The sequence below is a fragment of the Oryzias latipes genome, chromosome 1 (assembly GCF_053564925.1).
Source record: "Oryzias latipes strain Hd-rR chromosome 1, Olatipes_Hd-rR_3.1".
NCBI lineage: Eukaryota > Metazoa > Chordata > Actinopteri > Beloniformes > Adrianichthyidae > Oryzias > Oryzias latipes.
Genome location: NC_136237.1, coordinates 1,705,001 through 1,728,109, shown reverse-complemented (window position 1 = coordinate 1,728,109; position 23,109 = coordinate 1,705,001). Strand labels below are relative to the sequence as shown.

Genomic DNA, 23,109 nt, shown 5'->3' with positions numbered 1-23,109 from the left:
CAAATAAAACTCTGTCCATTTTTCCTGGAAAGCTCAGCGCTCCACTTCAACACTTCCTTTTTTACTTTTTGAAAACATTTTGGTCATTAGTGTCTCACTACTGATCATTCTTGGAACAGCGGTGAGGTCCGCGTGGAACCAAACTGCATCTTACCCAGACGCAGAGCTGTTAGGTTTCACTATTGGCACAGGCAGAGATTTGCTGTTTCACCTGTTTTGCTTTTCCTTTGCTTCCCCTAGTGGCCGAAAAGCGCATTTCGGTTATTTCTTTAAAAAAATCATAACTCGCCACAGGAAGGGACTAGAAACTTGCTTTCTTTTATAAACATCCGTATGATTTTCACTCTTCATGAGTGGGCTGGATTAAACCATCCTGGGCCGTGTGGTTGACACCCCTGGTCTGTAGGATGTTCATTGTCATCAGAGCGTGACTGACAGCTCTGAGAGCAGGAAACTGTTTTTGTAGTGACAGATCTCTGATTTCTATAAACCACTTTAGACTACAAAGACTTCACCTGAGTTATAGAACACCATATTTGAAATATGCCAGTTTTTTTTTGATAAATACATTTTGGAAAAACGTTTTTTTTCTCCCTACAGTTTTGTTGAATGTAAAGATTGTGGACGAAAAATGCACCAGATCTGTGTATTACACTACGAGGTGATATGGCCTTCCGGGTAAGAGATGAACTTGTATCCTACACACTTTTTATTGTAAAATGTTCTTTTTTTCTTGTCCTGGTTCGGAATCTAGTAGGAGTGTGTTTGTAGTACATCTCTGATGTATTTTCAGGTTCATCTGTGAAAACTGTCTAAAGAAAAGTGGAAAAACTAAGAAGGAAAACAAGTTCACAGCAAAAAGTGAGTTTTGTTCCTCCTGGATATGCTAATAATGATCATCTGGACAAAAGTTTATCAGTAAATAACTTGTTGATCTTGTGTAAAATGAACTGTTTGATGTGGTGGAAGTTTATTTGCTGAAACTGTGACATATTTTCATGCTTGTGAGGTTGACTGCGTATTTTATGGTCTGTAGAGCTGATGGCTGCATGGATTTCCACTGTTGGTTTTTCCCTTTTTTAATGGTTTTGCTGTTGAAATGACGCTTTTGTTTTCTCCTTGACTTAAACACTAAATAATGTTTGTTTCTTTTGTGTAACTCAGGACTGCAGTCGACAAGACTTGGAATGCACATAGAGGACCGCGTGAACAAATATCTGAAACGACAGAACCATCCAGAGGCCGGAGAAGTCTTTGTCAGAGTGGTGGCGAGCTCTGACAAAACGGTGGAAGTCAAGCCGGGCATGAAAGCCAGGTGAGATCGCCGAATGCCTTAGTGTGGGGGGGTGGACCCTGGGTCGTCCAGGTCCGTGGAGGGGAACACGGGTGAGTCTGCAGTTCCCGTGAGGCTCCAGCGGCCACCTGAACCCAGGAACGTACCATTTTTGTAGATGTGGTAGTGTGCAGCAGATTGGTATTTTGAACCTCAAAACTCACAGGAAACTCAGTCCTGTGAGTTTCTCCCACTTAGAAATCATGGGGGGGGGGCTGATATTTTCCTCATCTGCTACCGTCACATACTGCCACAGCAGAATCTTCAACACTAGCGGCCCCCGCCCGATTTCTCTGAAAATCATTGATGTGGTCACAAATGCTGACGGCGGGGAGAGCGCACGTGTCACGTGAGCAGCACTGACGGGCTCCCTGTCCCCCGCGGGGTCTGGGCCTCACCTGCTTCCCCGTACGTGTTGTCCAAGTGTTCTCCATGACCCGCAGCATGGAGGCAGGAAAACGTGCACGAGCGATTCTGGACACGTTTGTCCGTTTTCCCCCCCCTGTAAGAACAGATGGAGGCATAAATGGGTGCTAAACCGCTAAACCATGACGCCTCATAGAGTTGAAGGAGACAGATCAGCTTTGACAAATGGAAAGCATCAAATGTTAGACTGGACCTTCCTGCCGGCTTCATGTTTTCACTGTTTGCAGTAGTTCTGGAGCCGCTGCAGGGACCAAAACTGTTCAGCCTGCAGTAAGTCTTCGTTTGTGACACTAATGATGATGTCATGATGATTGGCGGTCCTTTTGTTCGGATGACGTGTCAGATGGTGATTGTTCTGGATAAATTACCGTACAGCAGTAGAAGAAGAAATGATGATTTCTGTTGAAAACAAAGCTCCAACATAGAGCGAGATGATTTTCTAAAGGTGCTTTTATTATAGTTAATGATTATTATTTAGTATTTGTTCACTTATAGTTTTTAAATCCGTGTGGTCAGTGCTTTATTTAGGCAGAACGGAGCTGGAAGAAGGGTTAGGGTTAGGCTAATCCGTGCTAAACAACATTTATCCGTAGATGAACTGGAATAACATCAGCCTTTATTTGGTCTGGACCCGACTGGAAACACAGATTCAGATGATTGTTTGGACGGTTTCTCAGGACTCCGCCTCCGCCCGTCCCAACGCTGCTCCTCTGCTTGGAGACCCGGTTGTCCTGAGTCCAGCTGCTCTGCTCAGAGACGTGTTCGCTGGTGTGGAGCAGCAGGTTCTTTCCAACAGCCACAGATCTTTTTACAAAGGGGGTTGTGGTCAAATCTCTCTAAAGAATAATGACGGACACACTTATGAGGGAAAAGAAACGTGAAATGGAAACATGTAGAACCCCAGCAGATCTCCACGCTACGTAGTTTGTCCCCATGGGGCTACCGTAGGGTGACGTCATCATCAGTTTTGGTACAAAGTTCCGGCCCACTGCTATCTTTGCAGCCATGCAGGGGTCAAGTCTTTACAACCATGTGACCTTTAGGTATTCATGACCTGCATGTCGATGCTTCACTTTATAGTTCATAACGGCCCTTAAAGGAGCAAAGGGGCTTTTAACAGCGTTTGGTTTTTGTCTGCATTCTCAGATGGAAACCAAAAGAAGTAAACCTTCATATGTTTGACATATTGAACACAAACACTCTGTGTTTTCTTCACTTTGCTGCTCCAACAGGTTTGTGGACACCGGGGAAATGCCAGAGACCTTTCCTTATCGAACCAAAGCACTTTTTGCCTTTGAGGAAATTGACGGCGTGGACGTTTGCTTCTTCGGCATGCACGTGCAGGAGTACGGCTCCGAATGCTCGTTTCCCAACAACAGGTATGCTTTCCTGCTTACACCTGCACTCCTGGAGAAACATGGAAGCCTGACTGTGTGCTCCGTCTCACTCTGTGCAGACGTGTCTACATATCCTACCTGGACAGCATTCACTTCTTCAGACCTCGGATTTTAAGGACTGCAGTCTACCATGAGATACTGATCGGGTATCTTGAATACGTCAAAAAGCTGGGGTTGGTCTGCTCTCACAGATACAGTTGTTGGGTTTTTCCCATCCTTTGTCTGACGTGTTGGCGGGTTCTGCAGCTACGCTCAGGGCCACATCTGGGCGTGTCCTCCCAGTGAGGGAGACGACTACATCTTCCACTGCCACCCCCCCGATCAGAAGATCCCCAAGCCAAAGAGACTCCAGGAGTGGTACCGAAAGATGCTGGACAAAGCCTTCGCAGAGAGGATCCTTCATGACTACAAGGTGAGGAGGCGGCTTCCTGTGTGCAAACACCAGAAACTCTAGAGAATTGTCATTTGTCTGATTGGAGGTACCGTATTTTCACGGCCATAGGGCGCCCTGGGTTATAGGGCGCGGTTTCAGTTCTGGGAGCTTTTTCTGTATTTAACACACACAAAAGGGGCTTTACCGGGTTTTAGGACACGATAAAACATACTAGGGTGTGTTTTAAAAAAGGCAGCAGGAGCAAAACTGAGTTGGTTGTGATTTATTTTTCATTTTTTCAGTCAGCATCCAAACATCCATCAAAGTCATCTTCTGTGTCTGAAATGAGCAGCTGGGCTGAATTTCTATCAAACACACGCCAGCTTCCCTTCGTCTTTGTCAGAGTCCGACTCGTTGTCGTGCGGCTCCTCATCAATGATGCCGACTTTTGGGAAAGCTCCAAGAACAGTGGAAGCTAACATTCATTCATCTTGAATTCTCTGGCAGCTGCTGGATTCCCGTGTTCCTCCGTGTAGCTGATAGCTGCAGTTCAAACTGTGCTTCATTAGCGTGTCTCTTTGCATTTTCAGGGTTTCCAACACGCATGTACACACATGCATAATGCACATACCTGCTCTCTGGGGGGGGTGTCTTCTTTCACTTCCGTCCTTTCCGTCCTCATGCTGTCCTCTCCTATGTCCTCTTTACCGAAGTCACACAACATCACATTAGATGCACCGCACCATAGGGGCCTCCGTACATTATGGAGAAAATGTAAGACTTTTAAGTGCGCCTTATGAAAGTCAGTCCTCTGAGTTGTGGCTGGAATTTTGAGTTTTATCGGATGTCAAAATCACAAACTCGTTTCACATCTTCCTTTTAGGACATCTTCAAACAAGCAACCGAAGACCGACTTACTTCCGCCAACGAGCTGCCGTACTTTGAAGGCGACTTTTGGCCCAACGTTCTGGAGGAGAGCATTAAGGAGCTGGAGCAGGAGGAGGAAGAGAGGAAGAAGGAGGAGAACACGGCTGCCTCTGAAATGCCTGAGGTAAATCTGCATTTAGGAGACAGTTATTCCTTATTAGTGGACTCCTATTTTAATCCCTTATTGCCTCATTTAGTTCCAATTATGAAAAAAAATCCACCATGTTTTTGCATACAAAAACATGGTGGATTTTAAAAATATGGTGGATTTTTAAATAGATGCTAAATTAAGTTGAGAGAGTGAATTTGACAGTCACACATAAAATAGATGTCATTTTAGGGAATCGGTGACAGCAGAGATCCATGGGAAAAAAAACCTCTTTTCCAGCATGAAGAGACTTTTATTTGGGATTTCCAGTATTATGACTGACAGAACTAAAAAACCACAAACTGTATTTGTCCGTTGATTGCAGAAAGTGAGCGTTGCTTCAGTCTAAAATGCAGCAAAGAAGTTGCTGTTTTTGCGTCGACACTTTTGAGTCTGGCTCTTTTATTGTGAAAATCGGCAGCGTCCCTCAGCATCTGTGTGGACTTCCTGTGCAGGAATGATCTCAGCAGTTGTAGTTTCCCGCCTGCAGCTTCAGCACTATTGTGACATACATGATGCGTCTCATCAGAGTCTTCATCACTGCCACTGATTTCATCAGCTAGTGGAGAAAAAAGGAATCAATTTAGAAGAAGAAGCTGAAAGAAGCTGAAACTCTGCACAGCAGGGTTTTGGTGTCACCTGCCGGTCCAGGGGGGGTTCTTCATTCATCACTGTCCCCACAGAGACGTCTGTCCTCGCCGTCCTCAGGTGGAGCGCTGCACCGCGGCCCACGTGCTGCTGTCTATCGAGTGAAGTTGTGTGCTTCGAGAAGAACAACAACGGACAGCAATCACTGCAGACATTCTAAAATGACTTTAAATCTCTGTGGCAGAGAAGCTTCTGCGGGGCGTTTCCTTCACAAATATCTTTAAAAATATTCCTCGTGGGTACTTTACTGCTTCGTGGTAGTAGCCAGTAAGTACATTGTACGTGTTTTTTTATTCACACAACGTAGCTTACATCAAAGGATTTTTCTAAAATTGTCAGCAAATAGGACGCTCCAGTGCGAGACGGACTCTGGCTGTGTCCCAACTCCCACCTTAACCCCGAACTACTAATAAACTATAAAATCCGGCAGTCGCAGCTCAAACCAAATAAAAAATCAATTCAGTCGCCATTTTTCCCAACTTCAGAGTTTCTATATAGCAACCACTCTGACCAATCAGGAGAGAGCTTGTTGGAAGGCCACTCCCCTGTCTCTTGAAAAAGGGTTACACGACATTTGTCACATTTTTGAACGTTGGTCGTGGGGGCCAACAGGCTCCACCTACTTTTCTGGAGGCCTCTGATTGGTCAGTTTATAACTTGAACTACAGAAAAAATATGAAAAAGAGAATTATCAAGAACAAAAGGGTATCAGATCCAGAACGGTTCTTCTGACCAATAGAACGACTGAGGAACAGCTGTGTGTTTCTCTATAGACGTCTGTAGGTTTTGGCTTCTTGGAACCGCTTCCTGTTTGGAACGCCAGGGGGGCGGAGTCACTCAGTGCAGTACTCGGATACAGTCACTGGTCCGATAGAGACTACATTTCCAAAGAAACTGCTGATTGTTGTTGATCAACATTCCAACTGTATGGCGGTAAATATCCTTCTCCTTTCCTTTAACAGGGAACCCCGAGCGACAGCAAAAACGCTAAGAAGAAGAACAACAAGAAAACCAATAAAAACAAGAGCAGCATCAGCCGAGCCAACAAGAAGAAGCCCGGAATGCCGAATGTAGCCAACGACCTGTCCCAGAAGTTATACGCCACGATGGAGAAGCACAAAGAGGTCAGACCGGACTTTACCTCTTCAACTTTTACAGCAATCGATGTAAAACTGTGGAACCAAAACAGGAACGACTGTGCTCAAAGTCAGTAGAACAATTCAGACTATTTAGTTGTTAGTGAGGAAAACACTGGACGCCTAACTGACGGGCCGCGGCTCTTTGGCCGTTTACGTGTAAATCAGCGGATTTGTGCTGATGTGCAACACTCTGCAACCTAAAGTGTTGCACATCAACGCAAAGCCGCTTTTCTCTTCTTCAGTGTCCACCGGGTTTACGGTATTTGCAGTCGGAGAGTTCCGGTAATGAAAAGAACGTGACCACTGGAGCTAAAGCTCCGGGTTAAAAGCTTTACATTTGCAGTTCCTGTCTCTGCTTGGAACCCTTCCATAACCAGCTCATCTCTCTGGCCGTAGGTGTTTTTTGTAATCCATCTCCACTCGGGTCCCATGGTCAACACTTTGCCTCCCATCGTTGACCCTGACCCCTTGATTTCCTGTGACCTCATGGACGGCCGCGATGCCTTCCTGACTTTGGCGCGGGACAAACACTGGGAGTTCAGCTCGCTGCGGAGGTGCAAGTGGAGCACGATGTGCATGCTGGTTGAACTGCACAACCAAGGACAGGATCGCTTCGTCTACACGTGTAATGAGTGTAAGCACCATGTGGAGACCCGCTGGCACTGCACCGTGTGTGAGGTAGGTCCATCCTCTGGAGCCCAAAGGCCTTTGGTTCGTCTCCTGCTAGACTTGTTAAGGATTTCTCTCTTCTCCCTCTCAGGACTTTGATCTTTGCATTAACTGCTACAATACGAAGGGCCACGAGCACCAGATGGTGAAGTGGGGTCTCGGCCTTGACGATGACAACAACGGACAGAGCGGCGAGGCCTCGAAGAGCCCGCAGGAGAGCCGGCGCCTCAGCATCCAGCGCTGCATCCAGTCCCTGGTCCACGCCTGCCAGTGTCGCAACGCCAACTGCTCTCTGCCCTCCTGTCAGAAGATGAAGAGGGTGGTGCAGCACACCAAGGGCTGCAAGCGCAAGACCAACGGAGGCTGCCCCGTGTGCAAGCAGCTCATCGCCCTGTGCTGCTACCACGCCAAGCACTGTCAGGAGAACAAGTGCCCCGTCCCGTTCTGCCTGAACATCAAGCACAAGCTCCGCCAGCAGCAGATCCAGCACAGACTCCAGCAGGCCCAGCTGATGAGGAGAAGAATGGCCACCATGCAAGGCAGAACCATGCCACTGCCGTCCCCACCCCCCTCCGCCGCTGCCCCCAGCACCCCCACTCCCCACGCCCAGCCCAACACTCCCCAAACACCTCAGCAGCCGCAGACCCCCAACTCAGCGGGCGTCCTGTCGCCGTCTTTCCCCAACGCGGCACGCACTGGTCAGCCTCCAGCTCCCGTCTCCCAGGGTAAGCCCGGACCCCACGCCTCCCCCCTGCAGCAGCAGCCGCCTGCCCTCCCCCAGGCACCCATGCAGCCCAAGCAGCTGACTCAACAGCAGGCCCCTCCTGCTGCCGTCAAAATGGCCAAACACATAGAGATGATGGCGCAGGCGCAGCAGAACTACAGGTTCAACATGAACGGCATGCACATGAGTCCTCAGCAGCGCATGGCTGGACCCGCACAGCCAACCATGCAGATGGTGCCGGGGCCCCGCGGCCCACAGGTGGTGCAGTCCGGCATGGCTGCGGGACTGTGGCCGGGGGCGGGGCCCATGCAAGCTGCTCAGACTCCAACGTCGGGGCTGGTCATCGGTCAGACTCCTCAGCAGGCGATGGCCATGCAGCGGCCCATGATGGCACCGCAGGCCCAGCAAGGCCAGAGGATGCTGATACCGCAGCAGCCCGGCGCCCGGCCGCAGACGCCACAGAGACCCGGCACCATACCTCCCAATGCCCTGCAGGACCTTCTGCGCACCCTCAAATCGCCCAGCTCCCCTCAGCAGCAGCAGCAGGTCCTCAACATCCTCAAGTCCAACCCTCAGCTGATGGCCGCTTTCATCAAGCAGCGCACAGCAAAGTACCACGCCAACCAGCCGCAGCAGCAGCAGGTGCAGCAGCAGCAGGTGCAGCCGGGTCAACAGCAGCAGCCTGGCATGCAAACGATGCAGACTATGGCCATGCCAGGGGGCCCGGGGCAGAGGCCTGGGATGCCTCTGCAGCAGCAGCAGCCTGCTGTGCAGGGCATGGCTCCAGGGCAGCTGATCAATGCAGCTCACAACAGCAGCCCCCAGATCCAGGAGATGTACCGTCGGCAGCTTCTGAAGCAGCAGCAGCAGCAGGGGGTGATGCCTCAGGCTCATCCTGGACAGTTCCCTGCTCAGGCACAGGGGGCCGCCAATACATACTCCCAGCTCCGCATGCAGCAGCAGCATCAGATGAGCATGCAGGGGGGCGCCGGGGCGGCCGGGGACCCCATGGGGCAGCTCCCGCCCATGAGCCAGCTGGGGCAGTCTGGCATGGGGATGGACTCCTCACAAAACTTGTTGCATCAAAGATTGCAGCAGCAGCAGGCTGTCCTCAAGCAGCAGATGGGCTCCCCCGCCCAGCCCAGCCCCATGAGCCCCCAGACCCACCTGCTGGCTACCCAGGCTCAGGGTACGGCGTGTCTTTCCGGGCAGCCGGCGCTAGCTAACGCCCTCAGCAACCAGGTCCAGTCTCCCTGTCCGCCGTCGCAGCAGCAGTCCCAGCCGCCACATTCCAGCCCGTCTCCCCAGGTCCAGAACCAACCGCAGCCCTCTCCCCAGCACCCTCCTCGACACTCGAATTCCCCCCATCCAGGACTTGGCAGCTCGCTGCAGTCCATGGAGCAGGCCCACTTGGGGACGCCGGAACAGAGCGCCATGCTGCCACAGCTGAACACGCCCAACAGGGCGGGGCTGAGCAGTGACTTGGGATTGGTGGGAGACGCTACGGGGGACACTCTGGAGAAGTTTGTGGAGGGGTTGTAGCTAAAGGACCCGCTCTCTTTCCCAGGGACCCCCCCCCCCCCCCCCCCCCGTCCCGGTTCTCCTGTTGGAGGGCTTCGTTCGTTCTTTCTAAAGTCGTAAACGGTTCTTTTGTACTGGTGTGTAAAAAGTTGAAGATGTTGGAAAAGTTCCATTTGGTCAAACAGAAAGCCAACAGTTTTAGGGAATTCAAGCGTTTCCTGATCCACACGGCTGTTTCTTTTCCTCCTTTGAATGGTTCAGGAGTTTGTAGAGTTTGTTCTTTAATAAAACCACAAAGAATATATTTTTGGTTGAGACCAAATGTGTTAAGTACTCACTGTAATTTTGGTTTGTTTTTGGTATAGTTTCATGCCTTTATCTCTCTTTTTTTTAAAGAAATGTACAATTGCATTATATTATTTGTATCATTTTTATTTTGTACCTTTTGGAGAACAAAAGTGATGCATTTGTGTTGGACTAAACTATTTTTGTCTGGGAGTTTGGCCAGGGTTTCCTTTTCACGAGCCGTTGTAATCTGGAGGCGATGCGTTCAGGGACCGCCCCTTCCCCGTTTGTGTGTATGAAGGTCACTCACGTGTATTCAAGTAGGAAAAGGCTTTTGTACTCACAGGCATGTATGCAGGCACACATGAAGACACCGACAGAAAAACAGAAGCGACTCGGAACAAAGCAGCCGGCGGCGGCGGCGGACTGCAGCCGGCGGCGGCGGCGGACTGCAGCCGGCGGCGGCGGACTGCAGCCGGCACCTCCATCTGTAGAAAGTTGTTGCTGTGACATTAAAATGATTTTTGCCATCTTTATGGGTCATACAGATGTAAAGTGTAAAGAGAGTGTGAGAAAGAGGTTGACCCCCCCCAAGCTGAGGTGGAATGACAGCAGGCGACATCTCAATGATGCCCCAGTCCCTGATATTTACACTAAATTGTACTTTAAGGGGCTGTGGGGAATATTTGAGTCTCCTCTAAGCAAACTTCATCCTCGGTCCTCACAAAAACTTGAAACTGGGGATTGGCTTTTTTCTCCTATTGTAAATCACGCTAAGCAAATGACTATAAATATAAGGAAGATGGAAAGGAATCACTGTACAAACTGGTAAGACTCATTTCTTACTTCTATACCATATTGTTAAATAAATTGTGTGCAACAGCAGGACTGCGGGACTCTGTTGACTGAACGAGGCGTTCGTGGTCGTGTCGCTGTGTGTTCATTCGTTCCGTCTTCACCACAAACCGGGAGACTCTGCGCGACCTTGAGGGTTCGGCCGTGGTGGTTTTGTCACAAGAAGAAGCTTGAACTGCTGTCCTCTGGGAGAACATCAATGACTTGAAAGTTCAAAGGTCAGGTCAGAATGGCTGGGCTGTGTCCGAATTCCCACCTTAACCCCTAAAATAAAGTATTTAGTGCGGCTCTATGTAGTGCCCTGGATTTTGAAAGCAGTTCAGACCATGTTTACTTTTTTTATGACATCGATTTCACAAAGTTAAACTCAAATGGATACGAGCGTTTTGAGACGATTGTAAGTCCACTGTCTTCTGAAGATCAAAATGTTGATGGTTTATTTAAAAAATACATTGTTTTGGCAGAAATTGGCCAGACGCAATGCATTGTGGTCTATATTCTGCGATCTAGTGAGCATCGATGCACACTGGTTTTTCTCAGAGACTTCTGGGAAATTTCCGGGGCTCTGGATTTTAGAATTCTAGACTCAGACAGAACTAAAACACAGAGAACGCAGTAGATGGTGTGTAGGGAAGAAATTTGGACGGACCCCCCCCCCCCCCCCCCCCCCCCCCCCCCAGTGTTAGTGAAGCGTCTTCTGTAACATTTTAGAAGTGAATCCCCTGTGATATTTGTCTGACAGCAACAGAACTTAGTTTGGACCGATCAACTCCGCTGAATCCATAACCGAGGTCTTTCCAGGTTTTCACTATTAAAAACAAGCGTGTGAAACCTCTAAGACCCCCATCACTGAAGGTGGAGCCAGCCCACCTCTAAGACCCCCATCACTGAAGGTGGAGCCAGCCCACCCCAAAGACCCCCATCACTGAAGGTGGAGCCAGCCCACCTCTAAGACCCCCATCACTGAAGGTGGAGCCAGCCCACCTCTAAGACCCCCATCACTGAAGGTGGAGCCAGCCCACCTCTAAGACCCCCATCACTGAAGGTGGAGCCAGCCCACCTCTAAGACCCCCATCACTGAAGGTGGAGCCAGCCCACCTCTAAGACCCCCATCACTGAAGGTGGAGCCAGCCCACCTCTAAGACCCCCATCACTGAAGGTGGAGCCAGCCCACCCCTAAGACCCCCATCACTGAAGGTGGAGCCAGCCCACCTCTAAGACCCCCATCACTGAAGGTGGAGCCAGCCCACCCCTAAGACCCCCATCACTGAAGGTGGAGCCAGCCCACCCCTAAGACCCCCATCACTGAAGGTGGAGCCAGCACAGCGGACGCCCGTCACGCCCAAAGTGACTGATGGTTCTGTTCAGCTTTCTGACGCCTGTCAGACAGGACCGTCACCCAAAGGGAAATTGTAAGAAAAATACAAGTTTCCTCAATAAATACAGTAAATAAAGGATATATGTGAATAAAATCTTTTAAGAAAATACTTTAACGAACATTACAGTATTTCCTTTTCGTTCCCTTCAGAGATTAATGGCGTTTGTGCAAATCAACAGAAACTCCAGTCTGAATTTCTGATAAACTTAAAGACGACGGAAAAACAAACAAACTTCATAATCAGAACTGAAAGATTACTAGATTAGTGGACCTTTCTGTGTGGAGTTTGCATGTTCTCCCCGTGCATGCAGTGGGTTCCTCCCACTGTCCAAAAACATGCTTCATAGGTTAACTGGTCACTCCAAATTGTCCATCGGTGTGAGTGTGATACGTGTGACCCTGTGACAGACTGGAGACCTGTCCAGGATCTCCCCTGCCTTTGCCTACAAGTGGCTGGGATAGGCTCCAGCAGCCCAGTGACCCCCGAAAGGGACAATGGAAGAAAATGAATGAATGTTGCATGTCAAGTTGCCATAGCAACTCCTGCTCTGAACATAACCTGGTCTGGAGCAGGTTTAGTTGAAGGTTAGTTTGTTTTCAGAGAGGTGAAGCAGCATGGCGTGTCCATTTGAAGATGATTTAGTGGATGAAGAAGCTCAGATAATACTTTTTCCACCGTGAGAGGATGATAAGACCACATATGGATGTTGGAAAGAGAAACTTTATACTTTGATCTTACTTCATTATTTGCTTCAGTTAAGATAAATCATTTTTTTAGTTTAGTCATCTTAAAAATAACACGTAGTTATCAGACATTTATTTTACTTTCATTTACATTAATTCAATGAAATAGGTGTAACTTTGGTGCTGCTGTTAGATCGGCACCGCAAGGGATTGTGGGATACCATTCACTTTGCCTGTCTGGACGGATTGGGGTTTAAGTGTGGATTTTTGACCAAATGTGTTTAGTTGTTTAGCTGTTTTACTGTGTTTTGGTTTTGGCGAGTTATTTGGTCCTACAATGCTTGACTCTCTGCACCATGAGTGAGAGGGAGGGAGAGGATGATGAGTTTATAAAGCACCCCTAAAAGAACATACGGTTCTGATAAATTAAGAGAAACGTTTGATGCTTTCATTATGAAATTCTGTTTTGTTTCATTCGTTTTATTGTTATAAAACTGAGTATATCTGCCGGCTCAAACTTAGACATATGAGAGTAACCAAGTTCAGGCAGATTTTAGCCAGAGTTCAGGGTTAAAGTCAGGGTAGTTTAAACATGCTTCCTGGAATTGACCAGAATGCATTGCGTTAGGACTATTTTTGCCCCCCCCAAAAAGTATTTTTAATGAACCATCAATGTTTTTTAGACAGGATTCATAAATAATCGTTATAAAACGCTCATATCAATTAGATTTTTAACTTTGTGAAATCGATGATGTCAATCCAGGGCACTACTTAGTGCCGCACTAGGTCGTTTTTAATAGTTAGGGGTTAGGGCGGGGTCTTAGACACAGCTTTTTTTCCCCCCAAGAACTTTATTGAACACATAAAAAAAATAACACTAGAACACTTATATACAATCACAAAATATGGCGGATACAAGCAGAAGGAAAACCGCAATTTAAAAAGAAGCCCCAAAAAGTAGAATACTTGTCGATATGCATACAGGGGTCATTCAGTTATGGAGAGAAATTAGACTCAGTCGGATTTGTGCGTGCGTAATTCTCGATTTGTGCGTAAATTCGGATTTGTGCGTGATTTGTTACTCACATAATACGTTTTGTGTATAAGATGCAAATGAGTGCGCTGCGGTCACGTGACTGCAGTGGCCTTTCCTATTCGTTTACGGTCACGTGACCGGAAGTCCGACATGTAGCGGTCGAATGTGGCTTTTTGAAAAATGAAAACAAAAACATCCCAGGTGTTTGGATCTGTATTGGTGTTTTTTTTCGCCATACATTAAGCGGAGTAAATGCGTTTCTATGACTGCAGCAAACGATTCTTCATATGATGACGGAGTTAGATGTGAGAACCGGAACCAGCTGACGCCGGTAAGCCTTCATGCTAGCACCGACAGCTAAGCTAGCTGCCGTTTCATGATCTAGAATCAATGCTCGTGATGAGCAGCAGACACAACACGAGGCTGTAGAAGCGGCTTCCTCCTTTTAACGACACCGTCTCTTCTTTTAGAATCACTGCTGTTCCTCAGGCCGATGATCCGCTGCAGCTCCGACATGGTTGACAGAATCCACCAACATGGACGACTCTGACCAGGATTTTGTAGATTTTAGCTCAAAGTTACTGAAACGCATCCGCAAGAAACCGGGAGAAGCAACCAAACCGACCAGGAAAGCAGACGTGACAACTTCCGGTCAAAGATGCGCCAAAGAGCAAACAGAGGAAGACTCTGGTTGCAGCTCTGCGGCTCCCGCGCGCGGAGGAGGAGGTGGGGAGGAGGAGGAGGTGGAGGCGACCTCCAGAGAAGGACCCCATGGATCAGGAGGTGCTGGGTCAGCAGGACATCTGAGGGCGAAGGACAAAGTTCTTCTCCGGATGCAAAAGTTCAAGAGAGCCAGTCCTCAGAGAATGGGCCTCGGTGATGGGACCAAAGCCAAACCACGTCACGGCGCCCTGGATTATCCTCGTCAAGTGCAAGGTTTGAACGTTTGAAAAAGGACAGAATAACCCAAATGTTGTTCTTCTTGCTAAAAAATGTCTTCCTTATCTAACCCCCTCCCTCCAGGGAAGGGTAGCTCCCTCGGCGCCGGAGGTCTGAACGGTGACGAGGCTCTCGCTCTACGCCTGCAGCTGGAGATGGACCAGGAGGCAGCAGAGGCTCAGACGGTGGAGCTGGAGGACGGAGGCCTCTTCTTCTGTCAGATCTGTCAACGAGACTTATCACACATGACGCCTGAGGGACGGACACATCACCTGAACAGGTCCCAGCACCTTTCCTGTCCTCTTTGTCCATCCGCTGGAATTAGAAAAACCTAAGTGTCCTTCTTTGCAGATGTCTGGATGAGAGCGAAGAAAGTGGCCCCGCCCCCTCTGGATCCTCCGGCGTTCCGGATTGTCCCATTTGTGGCAAGAAGTTCAGGTCCCAGAAGAGCTGCTGGGCCCACCTGAAGCGCTGCTCATCAGAAATGGGCGTTCCTGCTCCGGTGCTGCTGCAGGCTCTACAGAGAGGAGCCCAGGAGAACCGGACCGCTGCCAACACTGTGTGAGAGCCTCATCCTCTAATGAGAAGGGTTTGGACTGGGTTTGGACTGGGTTTAAACAGGGTTTGGACTGGGTTTGGACTGGGTTTAAACAGGGTTTGGACTGGGTTTGGACTGGGTTTGGACTGGGTTTAGACTGGGTTTAGACTGGGTTTGGACTGGGTTTAGACAGGGTTTGGACTGGGTTTGGACTGGGTTTGGACTGGGTTTGGACTGGGTTTGGGCTGGGTTTAGACTGGGTTTGGACTGGGTTTAGACTGGGTTTAGACTGGGTTTAAACAGGGTTTGGACTGGGTTTAGACTGGGTTTGGACTGGGTTTAGACTGGGTTTAGACTGGGTTTGGACTGGGTTTAAACAGGGTTTGGACTGGGTTTGGACTGGGTTTGGACTGGGTTTGGACTGGGTTTGGACTGGGTTTGGGCTGGGTTTAGACTGGGTTTAGACTGGGTTTGGACTGGGTTTGGACTGGGTTTAAACAGGGTTTGGACTGGGTTTGGACTGGGTTTAAACAGGGTTTGGACTGGGTTTGGACTGGGTTTGGACTGGGTTTAGACTGGGTTTAGACTGGGTTTGGACTGGGTTTAAACAGGGTTTGGACTGGGTTTGGACTGGGTTTAAACAGGGTTTGGACTGGGTTTGGACTGGGTTTGGACTGGGTTTAGACTGGGTTTAGACTGGGTTTGGACTGGGTTTAGACAGGGATTGGACTGGGTTTGGACTGGGTTTGGACTGGGTTTGGGCTGGGTTTAGACTGGGTTTGGACTGGGTTTAGACTGGGTTTAGACTGGGTTTAAACAGGGTTTGGACTGGGTTTAGACTGGGTTTGGACTGGGTTTAGACTGGGTTTAGACTGGGTTTGGACTGGGTTTGGGCTGGGTTTAGACTGGGTTTGGACTGGGTTTAGACTGGGTTTAGACTGGGTTTAAACAGGGTTTGGACTGGGTTTAGACTGGGTTTGGACTGGGTTTAGACTGGGTTTAGACTGGGTTTAGACTGGGTTTGGACTGGGTTTAAACAGGGTTTGGACTGGGTTTGGACTGGGTTTGGACTGGGTTTGGACTGGGTTTGGGCTGGGTTTAGACTGGGTTTAGACTGGGTTTGGACTGGGTTTGGACTGGGTTTAGACTGGGTTTAGACTGGGTTTAGACTGGGTTTGGGCTGGGTTTGGGCTGGGTTTGGACTGGGTTTGGACTGGGTTTGGACTGGGTTTAGACTGGGTTTAGACTGGGTTTGGACTGGGTTTGGACTGGGTTTGGGCTGGGTTTAGACTGGGTTTGGACTGGGTTTAGACTGGGTTTAGACTGGGTTTAAACAGGGTTTGGACTGGGTTTAGACTGGGTTTGGACTGGGTTTAGACTGGGTTTAGACTGGGTTTGGACTGGGTTTGGGCTGGGTTTAGACTGGGTTTGGACTGGGTTTAGACTGGGTTTAGACTGGGTTTAAACAGGGTTTGGACTGGGTTTAGACTGGGTTTGGACTGGGTTTAGACTGGGTTTAGACTGGGTTTAGACTGGGTTTGGACTGGGTTTAAACAGGGTTTGGACTGGGTTTGGACTGGGTTTGGACTGGGTTTGGGCTGGGTTTAGACTGGGTTTAGACTGGGTTTGGACTGGGTTTGGACTGGGTTTAGACTGGGTTTAGACTGGGTTTGGGCTGGGTTTGGGCTGGGTTTGGACTGGGTTTGGACTGGGTTTGGACTGGGTTTAGACTGGGTTTAGACTGGGCTTAAACTGGGTTTGGACTGGGTTTGGACTGGGTTTAGACTGGGTTTAGACTGGGCTTAAACTGGATTTGGACTGGGTTTTGACTGGGTTTGGACTGGGTTTGGACTGGGTTTAAACTGGGTTTGGACTGGGTTTGGACTGGGTTTTGACTGGGTTTGGACTTGGTTTGGACTGGGTTTAAACTGGGTTTGGACTGGGTTTGGACTGGGTTTTGACTGGGTTTAAACAGGGTTTGGACTGGGTTTAGACTGGGTTTGGACTGGGTTTGGACTGGGTTTGGGCTGGGTTAAAAATGTGCGAGTCGTAGATGGCGACTTCTTCAGGTCAAAGGTTAACAAAACGATGGTTGTGGTTGTAGACTTAACTATGTGGCCTCCCCCCCCCCCATATTGTGAAAAAAATTGCCACATTTTACCCTTTGGGTATGTTCTGTGGCCATCCCATAATAAATACTAAAAACTTTTTTGGGGACATTTCGACATGCGTGCGTCGCTTTTGTTACATTGGAGATTCTGGCTTCATTCCCTTTTTTGATGGTTTTGCTCAAAGGCGCAGGAAGGAAGCTCTGTGGAACCACGGGGTCCTTCAGACGGAGTAACGTCTGCCATGTTTTTGTGTCTGCAGCACAGAGACCGCGGGCGCCAAACGGAAGAGTCCGTCCACGTCAACGCTTCCTGTGAGGAAGAGGTTCAGGAGGAAGAGGGAACCCCTAGACGAAGAGACCCAGCTGGCTCTGGCCCTGTCCACCTCCCTGCAGGAGAAGGAGAAGGAGGAGGAGTCAGTGACGACGCTGCAGACTGATGCGGCGTCCTCCCACAGCGCTACAGCTGAAGCTCTGAAGTGGCGCCCGGATGGCGGTATGACGGCATCGCTCACCTTTACTGTTAGCCGTGGAACCAAAGTCTGATGTAAAATACGGTCACGTCACTGAAGTCTCGTTTCAATACGAGGACAATGGTGGACGGACAACCCGATCCAGGATCACTGAACCGCAGCCGCCTGCGCAGCTGCAGCCGGGCCAGGCTTCTGCTCAAATGACCATGACCCAAAACATCCGCACAACCTCATGAATCAATCAGTACCACCGGGACGAACAGGGTTCTGGACAAACGTGCTCGGTTCTCTTAAATGTGCGTCTCTATCTTCTCAAAGGTAGGGGGCGTGGCAAGAAGAAGAAGAACGCCACCCGCCCTCGTCCTCCCCCTCTCCTCCTGATTCAGGACGCCAAGATGGCCTCAACGCGCCTGCAGGAACGGGTTTCCGCCCTTCTTCTTCGGTGCCGAGCCCCTTCTCCACCAACCCCCTCCCGACAGCCCAGCGCTCTCCATGGCCGGGCGGGCGACGCCCCCTTGTGGCGTAGAAGTGCGCTGTTGGCGGAAGGCTCTGCGGGTCTGCAGTCCTTCTGCGTCGCAGAGCTCCAGGAGTTTTTCACGCCGTTGGAATCCATAAAGGTGGGAAAAACACAAACTTTGTGCTGCAGCAGCACTTTATGTTACGGGAAACTTGGTTTTGTGCTTTTTTTTACCCTGAAAATAAGTTTTTAAGTTACTAAACACAACAGAGTAACTTCTTTAGCGTAACACTCATGGATGTCAGGACAATGTTTGATCTCACCTTCCAGCTGTCCCGCATGACCCCTGCTGTGGTTTTTCTAAAGTCAGACTCACTTTCAGACGCCGTACAACGCCGGCGTCCAGCCCGACTCCTCCTTGCCGTCTGCGGGCCGAGGACCACCGGCCACAGAGAGCCACGCCTCCGTCCCGCCCCTTTGCTCCCAGAATGCCTCTTTCTCCTTGACTCCACCCACCCCCAGGACGGGGGAGCTGTCGGTGGGCAGCCAGGCCCTTCGAGACCTGATGGAGCTGGCTGAGGAGGGCATGACGTTGACCCAGTATGGATATTCAGCAGAAGGTGAAGCAGGCGCACCGCCACAAAGCCTACAGAGCTCGCCTACATTCACCGGACGGTGGCTGGTGTTACCGATTTTCTAGATTGTTCTTGAAAGCTGCTCTCCTTTTCTCTAAACTGTGAACACAAAACACAATTTTCAAATTGTCACCTGTGCACACCTTTATGCAGCATGTGTGCATCACAATAAAAATGTGTTGGCAGGGCGTGAGAAGGGCTGATGGTTTGGCCAAAGGCCTGTTTGATTCAACCAGTGGGTTCAGGCTGGTTCAGACAATAGAGTTCAGGGTTTCAGCAATTGAGAAAAAGTCTGGTTGGTTTTTTCATTGTGCTAGAAGTAGATGGAAGGAAAATCCTTTCACAAATGTTTAAAATAGATGACATATTTATGTGGAGGTTGAGAACAAGATTCTTAAAGACGTTTTCTTAGTTGCTTTTTACATCAGTTAAGTTGCAGCATCTCCTAAAATAATTGAAAGATGGACCAAACAAGCGTGTAACGACCAGACCCTCTTCTATCAAACCTTTGTGTGTTTTTGCAGCTCAGCATCTGAGCGGCTTCATCCAGGAGGGGTCGGAGGAGCAGGTGGGCATCTGCACCAGCGGCCTCCTGGCAGAAACGGGAGCCCCCCACGTCCAGGTGGAGAGGCTGGCTGCACAGTCAGGGGAGGAAAACGACCCGCACAGCCACCATTCACAACTGCTCTCTTCATCTGTTCTGCAGAAGGTCTTTATTCTCTCAGCGTTCTGCAGATATGACCGTGGTTCGTCTGTGGATCTTCTGCCGGATCTCAGTGTCGTGCCGGGTTTGCTCTGTAGGTGGCGCTGTCCCGGCTGTCATCAGACCTCAGTGGGATGGTGAACAACCCTCAGCTCAGCGACGTGCAGCTCCAGGTGGACAGTGGAGAACTGTTCCACGCACACTCCTTCATGCTGTACGCCCGCTGCCCCCTGCTGGCTGAAATGGTAGGCAGGTTCCTGCACTTTGTGTTGTTTTTGTGCTTTGTGTAACGGTTGTGTCACAATTCCTCCACTACTCAATACTTGGTGCGCTATATTGGACGTTTGCCATTTTTCTGAGGTGTCTGAATCCCCTAATTACAAAATTTCCAATTCTACAGGTTTCCCAGTAGTCTGAAAAATCAGTGTGCATCGATGCGCACTAGATTGGCAAATATAGACCACAATGCATTGCGTTTGAACCATTTTTCAAGTGAAAAAATGTATTTTCATTTATGTTTTACAAACCATCCAAGTTTTCATCATCAGAACAGGGGGATTCATGAACAGTCTTCTTAAAAAGTTTATATGAACTCGATTTTTACTCGGTAACCTCACGTTTGCTGTTTACAAACAAAAGAAGTGAGCGTGGCGTCCAAATCGATTTTAAAATCTAGAGCACTAATTCTGGCCTGCAGCAGCATCACTGACTGCATTGTTTTCTCAGTTGGAAAGATTTCTGCGTCTTTGAGCAAATATTTGACCCCCGCTACCTGAACGAAAGTCACCTAAATGTTCACACACTGAAGTGAACGACACCCCACCCAAGACCATGACATCACGGAATACCGTAAAAAAACAAATGGGCTGAAAAGCCTGTGTGGGGCCAAAAAAAATTCAAGAAGTTTTGAAGTCATTATGGGATGGCCACACGACTTACGGCTTGGTGGCCATTTTGTGGCGAACTTGGACGATTTTTGTGTTTTTACACAAAATGGGAAAATGGCGTTTTTGTTTGTGTGATTTTCCGGAAATTGCACACACACGCCGCCAGCTCGAGTCTACAAAGACCACAGAAGTTTCCTTGACCTTTGACTTTGGGAAGAGGTCGCCATCTTGAATTTTTAAAAAAAAGCACCTTTACTGGCGGATACAGACAAAAACTCCTCGTTGGGATTTTAATCGATCATTTTGTAATTTCTCGGGCATCAATGGAAAGCTACTGTGGAAAATATGTTGGAATTAAAAGTTGTAGATTTTGGATGGCGATCGCATGGCAAATTGTTGGGATCTTAGCTAGCTTGCACATTTTTTACCGGAATGTTGTGAGAAATAATATGCGTTTCCCTGGCCCATGCTATTTAAATGATGTAACATACAAAAAGATTGATATAGCAACGTGGGCCTTGTAAACAAAAAACGGTCGCAAAAAAATGTGCTGACTCAGCTAAAATGAAAAAATTTGGAAATTGTTTTTTTTAGAATCGACCAATGAAACCGATATAACCTGGTCGGGGATATCCAACCAAAATTTTGAAATCCAAATGGGATGCAACACGACCTACTGTTTGGCGGCCATTTTGCGCTAAATTCTGTGATTTCGTGATTTTCGTGTTTTTCCACAGTTTGGGAAATTGTCGATGAAGACTCTCATTCATCCAGGTTGGTACCATCATAGTAGTAGGTTTTAGGGGATGTCATCTGGACTTAGTTTTTAAAGTTGACGACGTTTCACCTCTTATCCAAAAGGCTTTGTCAATTCTGAAATAGCTGGTAAAAGAGCTGGGTTATATGCGCTCATGGGGGAGGAGTCAGACCTGAAACTGGTATTGGTGGTATATGGTATTGTCTACTTAGCCTACATGGCTTCAGGTCGTTAAGAGTCCTTTGTCCTCAGCTGGGGGTTGGGGAGCCTGTGACTTCCTCCCCAAACTGGTCATATCTTTCAGCTGTTAACAGTAGAACTGGTTCGGTTTGTTTGGGTTTCAGAACACTGCCGTAGATGGATGGAAGAATAAACCTGAGACCACCATTCTTATTCAGAGAAGGTTTATCCTTCCTGACAAAGATGGCTTCTTTCACTCCTCGCTCAAACCATCCTTTCTCTCTGGCTAGAATTCAGACTTCACTGTCCTTGAAAGAGTGGTTTGTGGCCTTCAGGTGGAGGTTTCTGCAGACTCAGGTCCACTTGGGTTGGCTCTGCGATGTTGGTAAAGCCGCTTGTGTAGCGGTTGTTTGGTTTCTCCTATATACTGTTCATTGCAGTTCTCTTTACGGTGGATAGAGTACACAACATGACTCTGTTTGTAGCTGGGAATTTGTCCTTCGGATGAACCAGTTTTTGTCTGAAAGTCTTAACTGGTTTGAGATGAACTGGGATGTTATGTTGTTTGAAAATCCATTTCAGTTTTTCAGACAGGCCTGAGATATGAGGAATGGAAATACTCTTCCCTGGTGGTGGTGAGAGGGAACAGATACAAACGAAAACTCGTTGGGATTTTTAGCGACCGTCTCTTACCTTTTCGGGCATCAATGGCAAGCTACTGTAGAAAAAATGTTAGTTAGAAGTTAGACGTAGAATTTTACCGGCGTGCGCGTGGCAAGCTCGCAAAAATGTCGTACTGTTATAACTCTTAATGTAACTCAATGTAATACTGTGAATTTGGAATGCATGCATCAATGGCTGAAACTGAACAAATTGATCAACACTGGATACGGACATATAAGGAATGTGGGCGTGGTTAGCTTAAAAACCTCAGTGGCTAATGAGGCCTTATGGTTTCCCCTTGGAGGCCGCCAGCAGAAAACTAAAAACCAAAAGCACAGGACTCTCCGACACAGGAAACCCAGACTGTGTGTTTAAGAAAATAGACAACCTTTATTACAAATAGTGTTAAAATTCCTATTCTAAGAGACACCCGAAAAGAGTTAACCAAACCACAAGGGCGATCATGCCCAGCCCACACAGTCAGCTGCACCCAGCTGTGCACTCTGTTGCAGGCTCAATGTCACGCCCCTTGCGTCCAGTGGCAGTAATAACCAGTGCCAGTCCAAGGTGGTGGGACACTGGGCTCTGGTCTTGCCCGGGGCGATGGAAGACCGGAAGGGGGAACCCGCTCCGAAAGCTCTCAATCCATTACGTTGGTTTACCAGTTCCTACATATTCTGTGGTCTAATGTGGTTCATTCGTGATACATCTGTGAAGATTTCACATAAAGACCACAACTTTTCTCTCTGTTCTGTGTATATTCACATATGACCAGTTTTCACCCGTGTAATATGTACAGAAATGTACGTAGCGGCTTATGTGAGCGACACATAAGAAAATGCGCAGACGTGTTAAACTGAAAGATGTTCTTGTTGGATGTTCTGTGCTTTCACAGCTGCATGAGAGCGGCATCAGAGTGCAGGAGGAAGGCTTGCCAGCGGCTCAGCGGGTGGTGCTGAGCGACGTCCCCGGACAGGCGGTGTTCATGCTGCTGCAGTACCTCTACACCGCCCAATGCTCCGTCCCTGCATCGCTGCAACCCCACATGCTGGAGCTGGCATCCAGGTCAGCGTCATGTTCCCCCCCTCTCTCCTGTTCTTCGTCTCTGGTTTCATCTTCACCACAAATCCGTCCGGTGAACCATGATATGGAGCCTCTGTCATATATAGGACATGATATAGGGCAGGGCGAGTAATCGATTTATTTGATTAATTTGAATTTGTTGTT

The 23,109-nt window shown here is 48.6% G+C and overlaps 2 protein-coding genes across 8 annotated transcripts in view; both read left to right on the top strand.

Annotated features, from left to right (window-relative positions):
* Positions 1-10,505, top strand: part of crebbpa (CREB binding lysine acetyltransferase a) — a 42,956-nt gene extending 32,451 nt beyond the window's left edge. For all 7 annotated transcript variants that reach the window (XM_078949281.1, XM_020706435.3, XM_023961014.2 and 4 more), the window contains 10 exons: positions 601-678; positions 794-861; positions 1,165-1,315; positions 2,992-3,138; positions 3,216-3,329; positions 3,403-3,568; positions 4,413-4,580; positions 6,215-6,376; positions 6,788-7,069; positions 7,152-10,505. In XM_078949281.1, the coding sequence (XP_078805407.1) occupies positions 601-678; positions 794-861; positions 1,165-1,315; positions 2,992-3,138; positions 3,216-3,329; positions 3,403-3,568; positions 4,413-4,580; positions 6,215-6,376; positions 6,788-7,069; positions 7,152-9,326 (3,511 nt within the window). In that variant the 3' untranslated portion in view covers positions 9,327-10,505. The remainder of the gene's footprint in view (positions 1-600; positions 679-793; positions 862-1,164; positions 1,316-2,991; positions 3,139-3,215; positions 3,330-3,402; positions 3,569-4,412; positions 4,581-6,214; positions 6,377-6,787; positions 7,070-7,151) is intronic.
* A 3,169-nt stretch (positions 10,506-13,674) lies between these two features.
* Positions 13,675-23,109, top strand: part of slx4 (SLX4 structure-specific endonuclease subunit homolog (S. cerevisiae)) — a 17,655-nt gene continuing 8,220 nt past the window's right edge. Inside the window, exons 1-10 of the mRNA XM_023961034.2 lie at positions 13,675-13,874; positions 14,014-14,479; positions 14,567-14,762; positions 14,834-15,043; positions 17,391-17,623; positions 17,919-18,217; positions 18,440-18,677; positions 19,217-19,401; positions 19,494-19,640; positions 22,778-22,947. Of these exons, the coding sequence (XP_023816802.1) occupies positions 14,080-14,479; positions 14,567-14,762; positions 14,834-15,043; positions 17,391-17,623; positions 17,919-18,217; positions 18,440-18,677; positions 19,217-19,401; positions 19,494-19,640; positions 22,778-22,947 (2,078 nt within the window). The 5' untranslated portion in view covers positions 13,675-13,874; positions 14,014-14,079. The remainder of the gene's footprint in view (positions 13,875-14,013; positions 14,480-14,566; positions 14,763-14,833; positions 15,044-17,390; positions 17,624-17,918; positions 18,218-18,439; positions 18,678-19,216; positions 19,402-19,493; positions 19,641-22,777; positions 22,948-23,109) is intronic.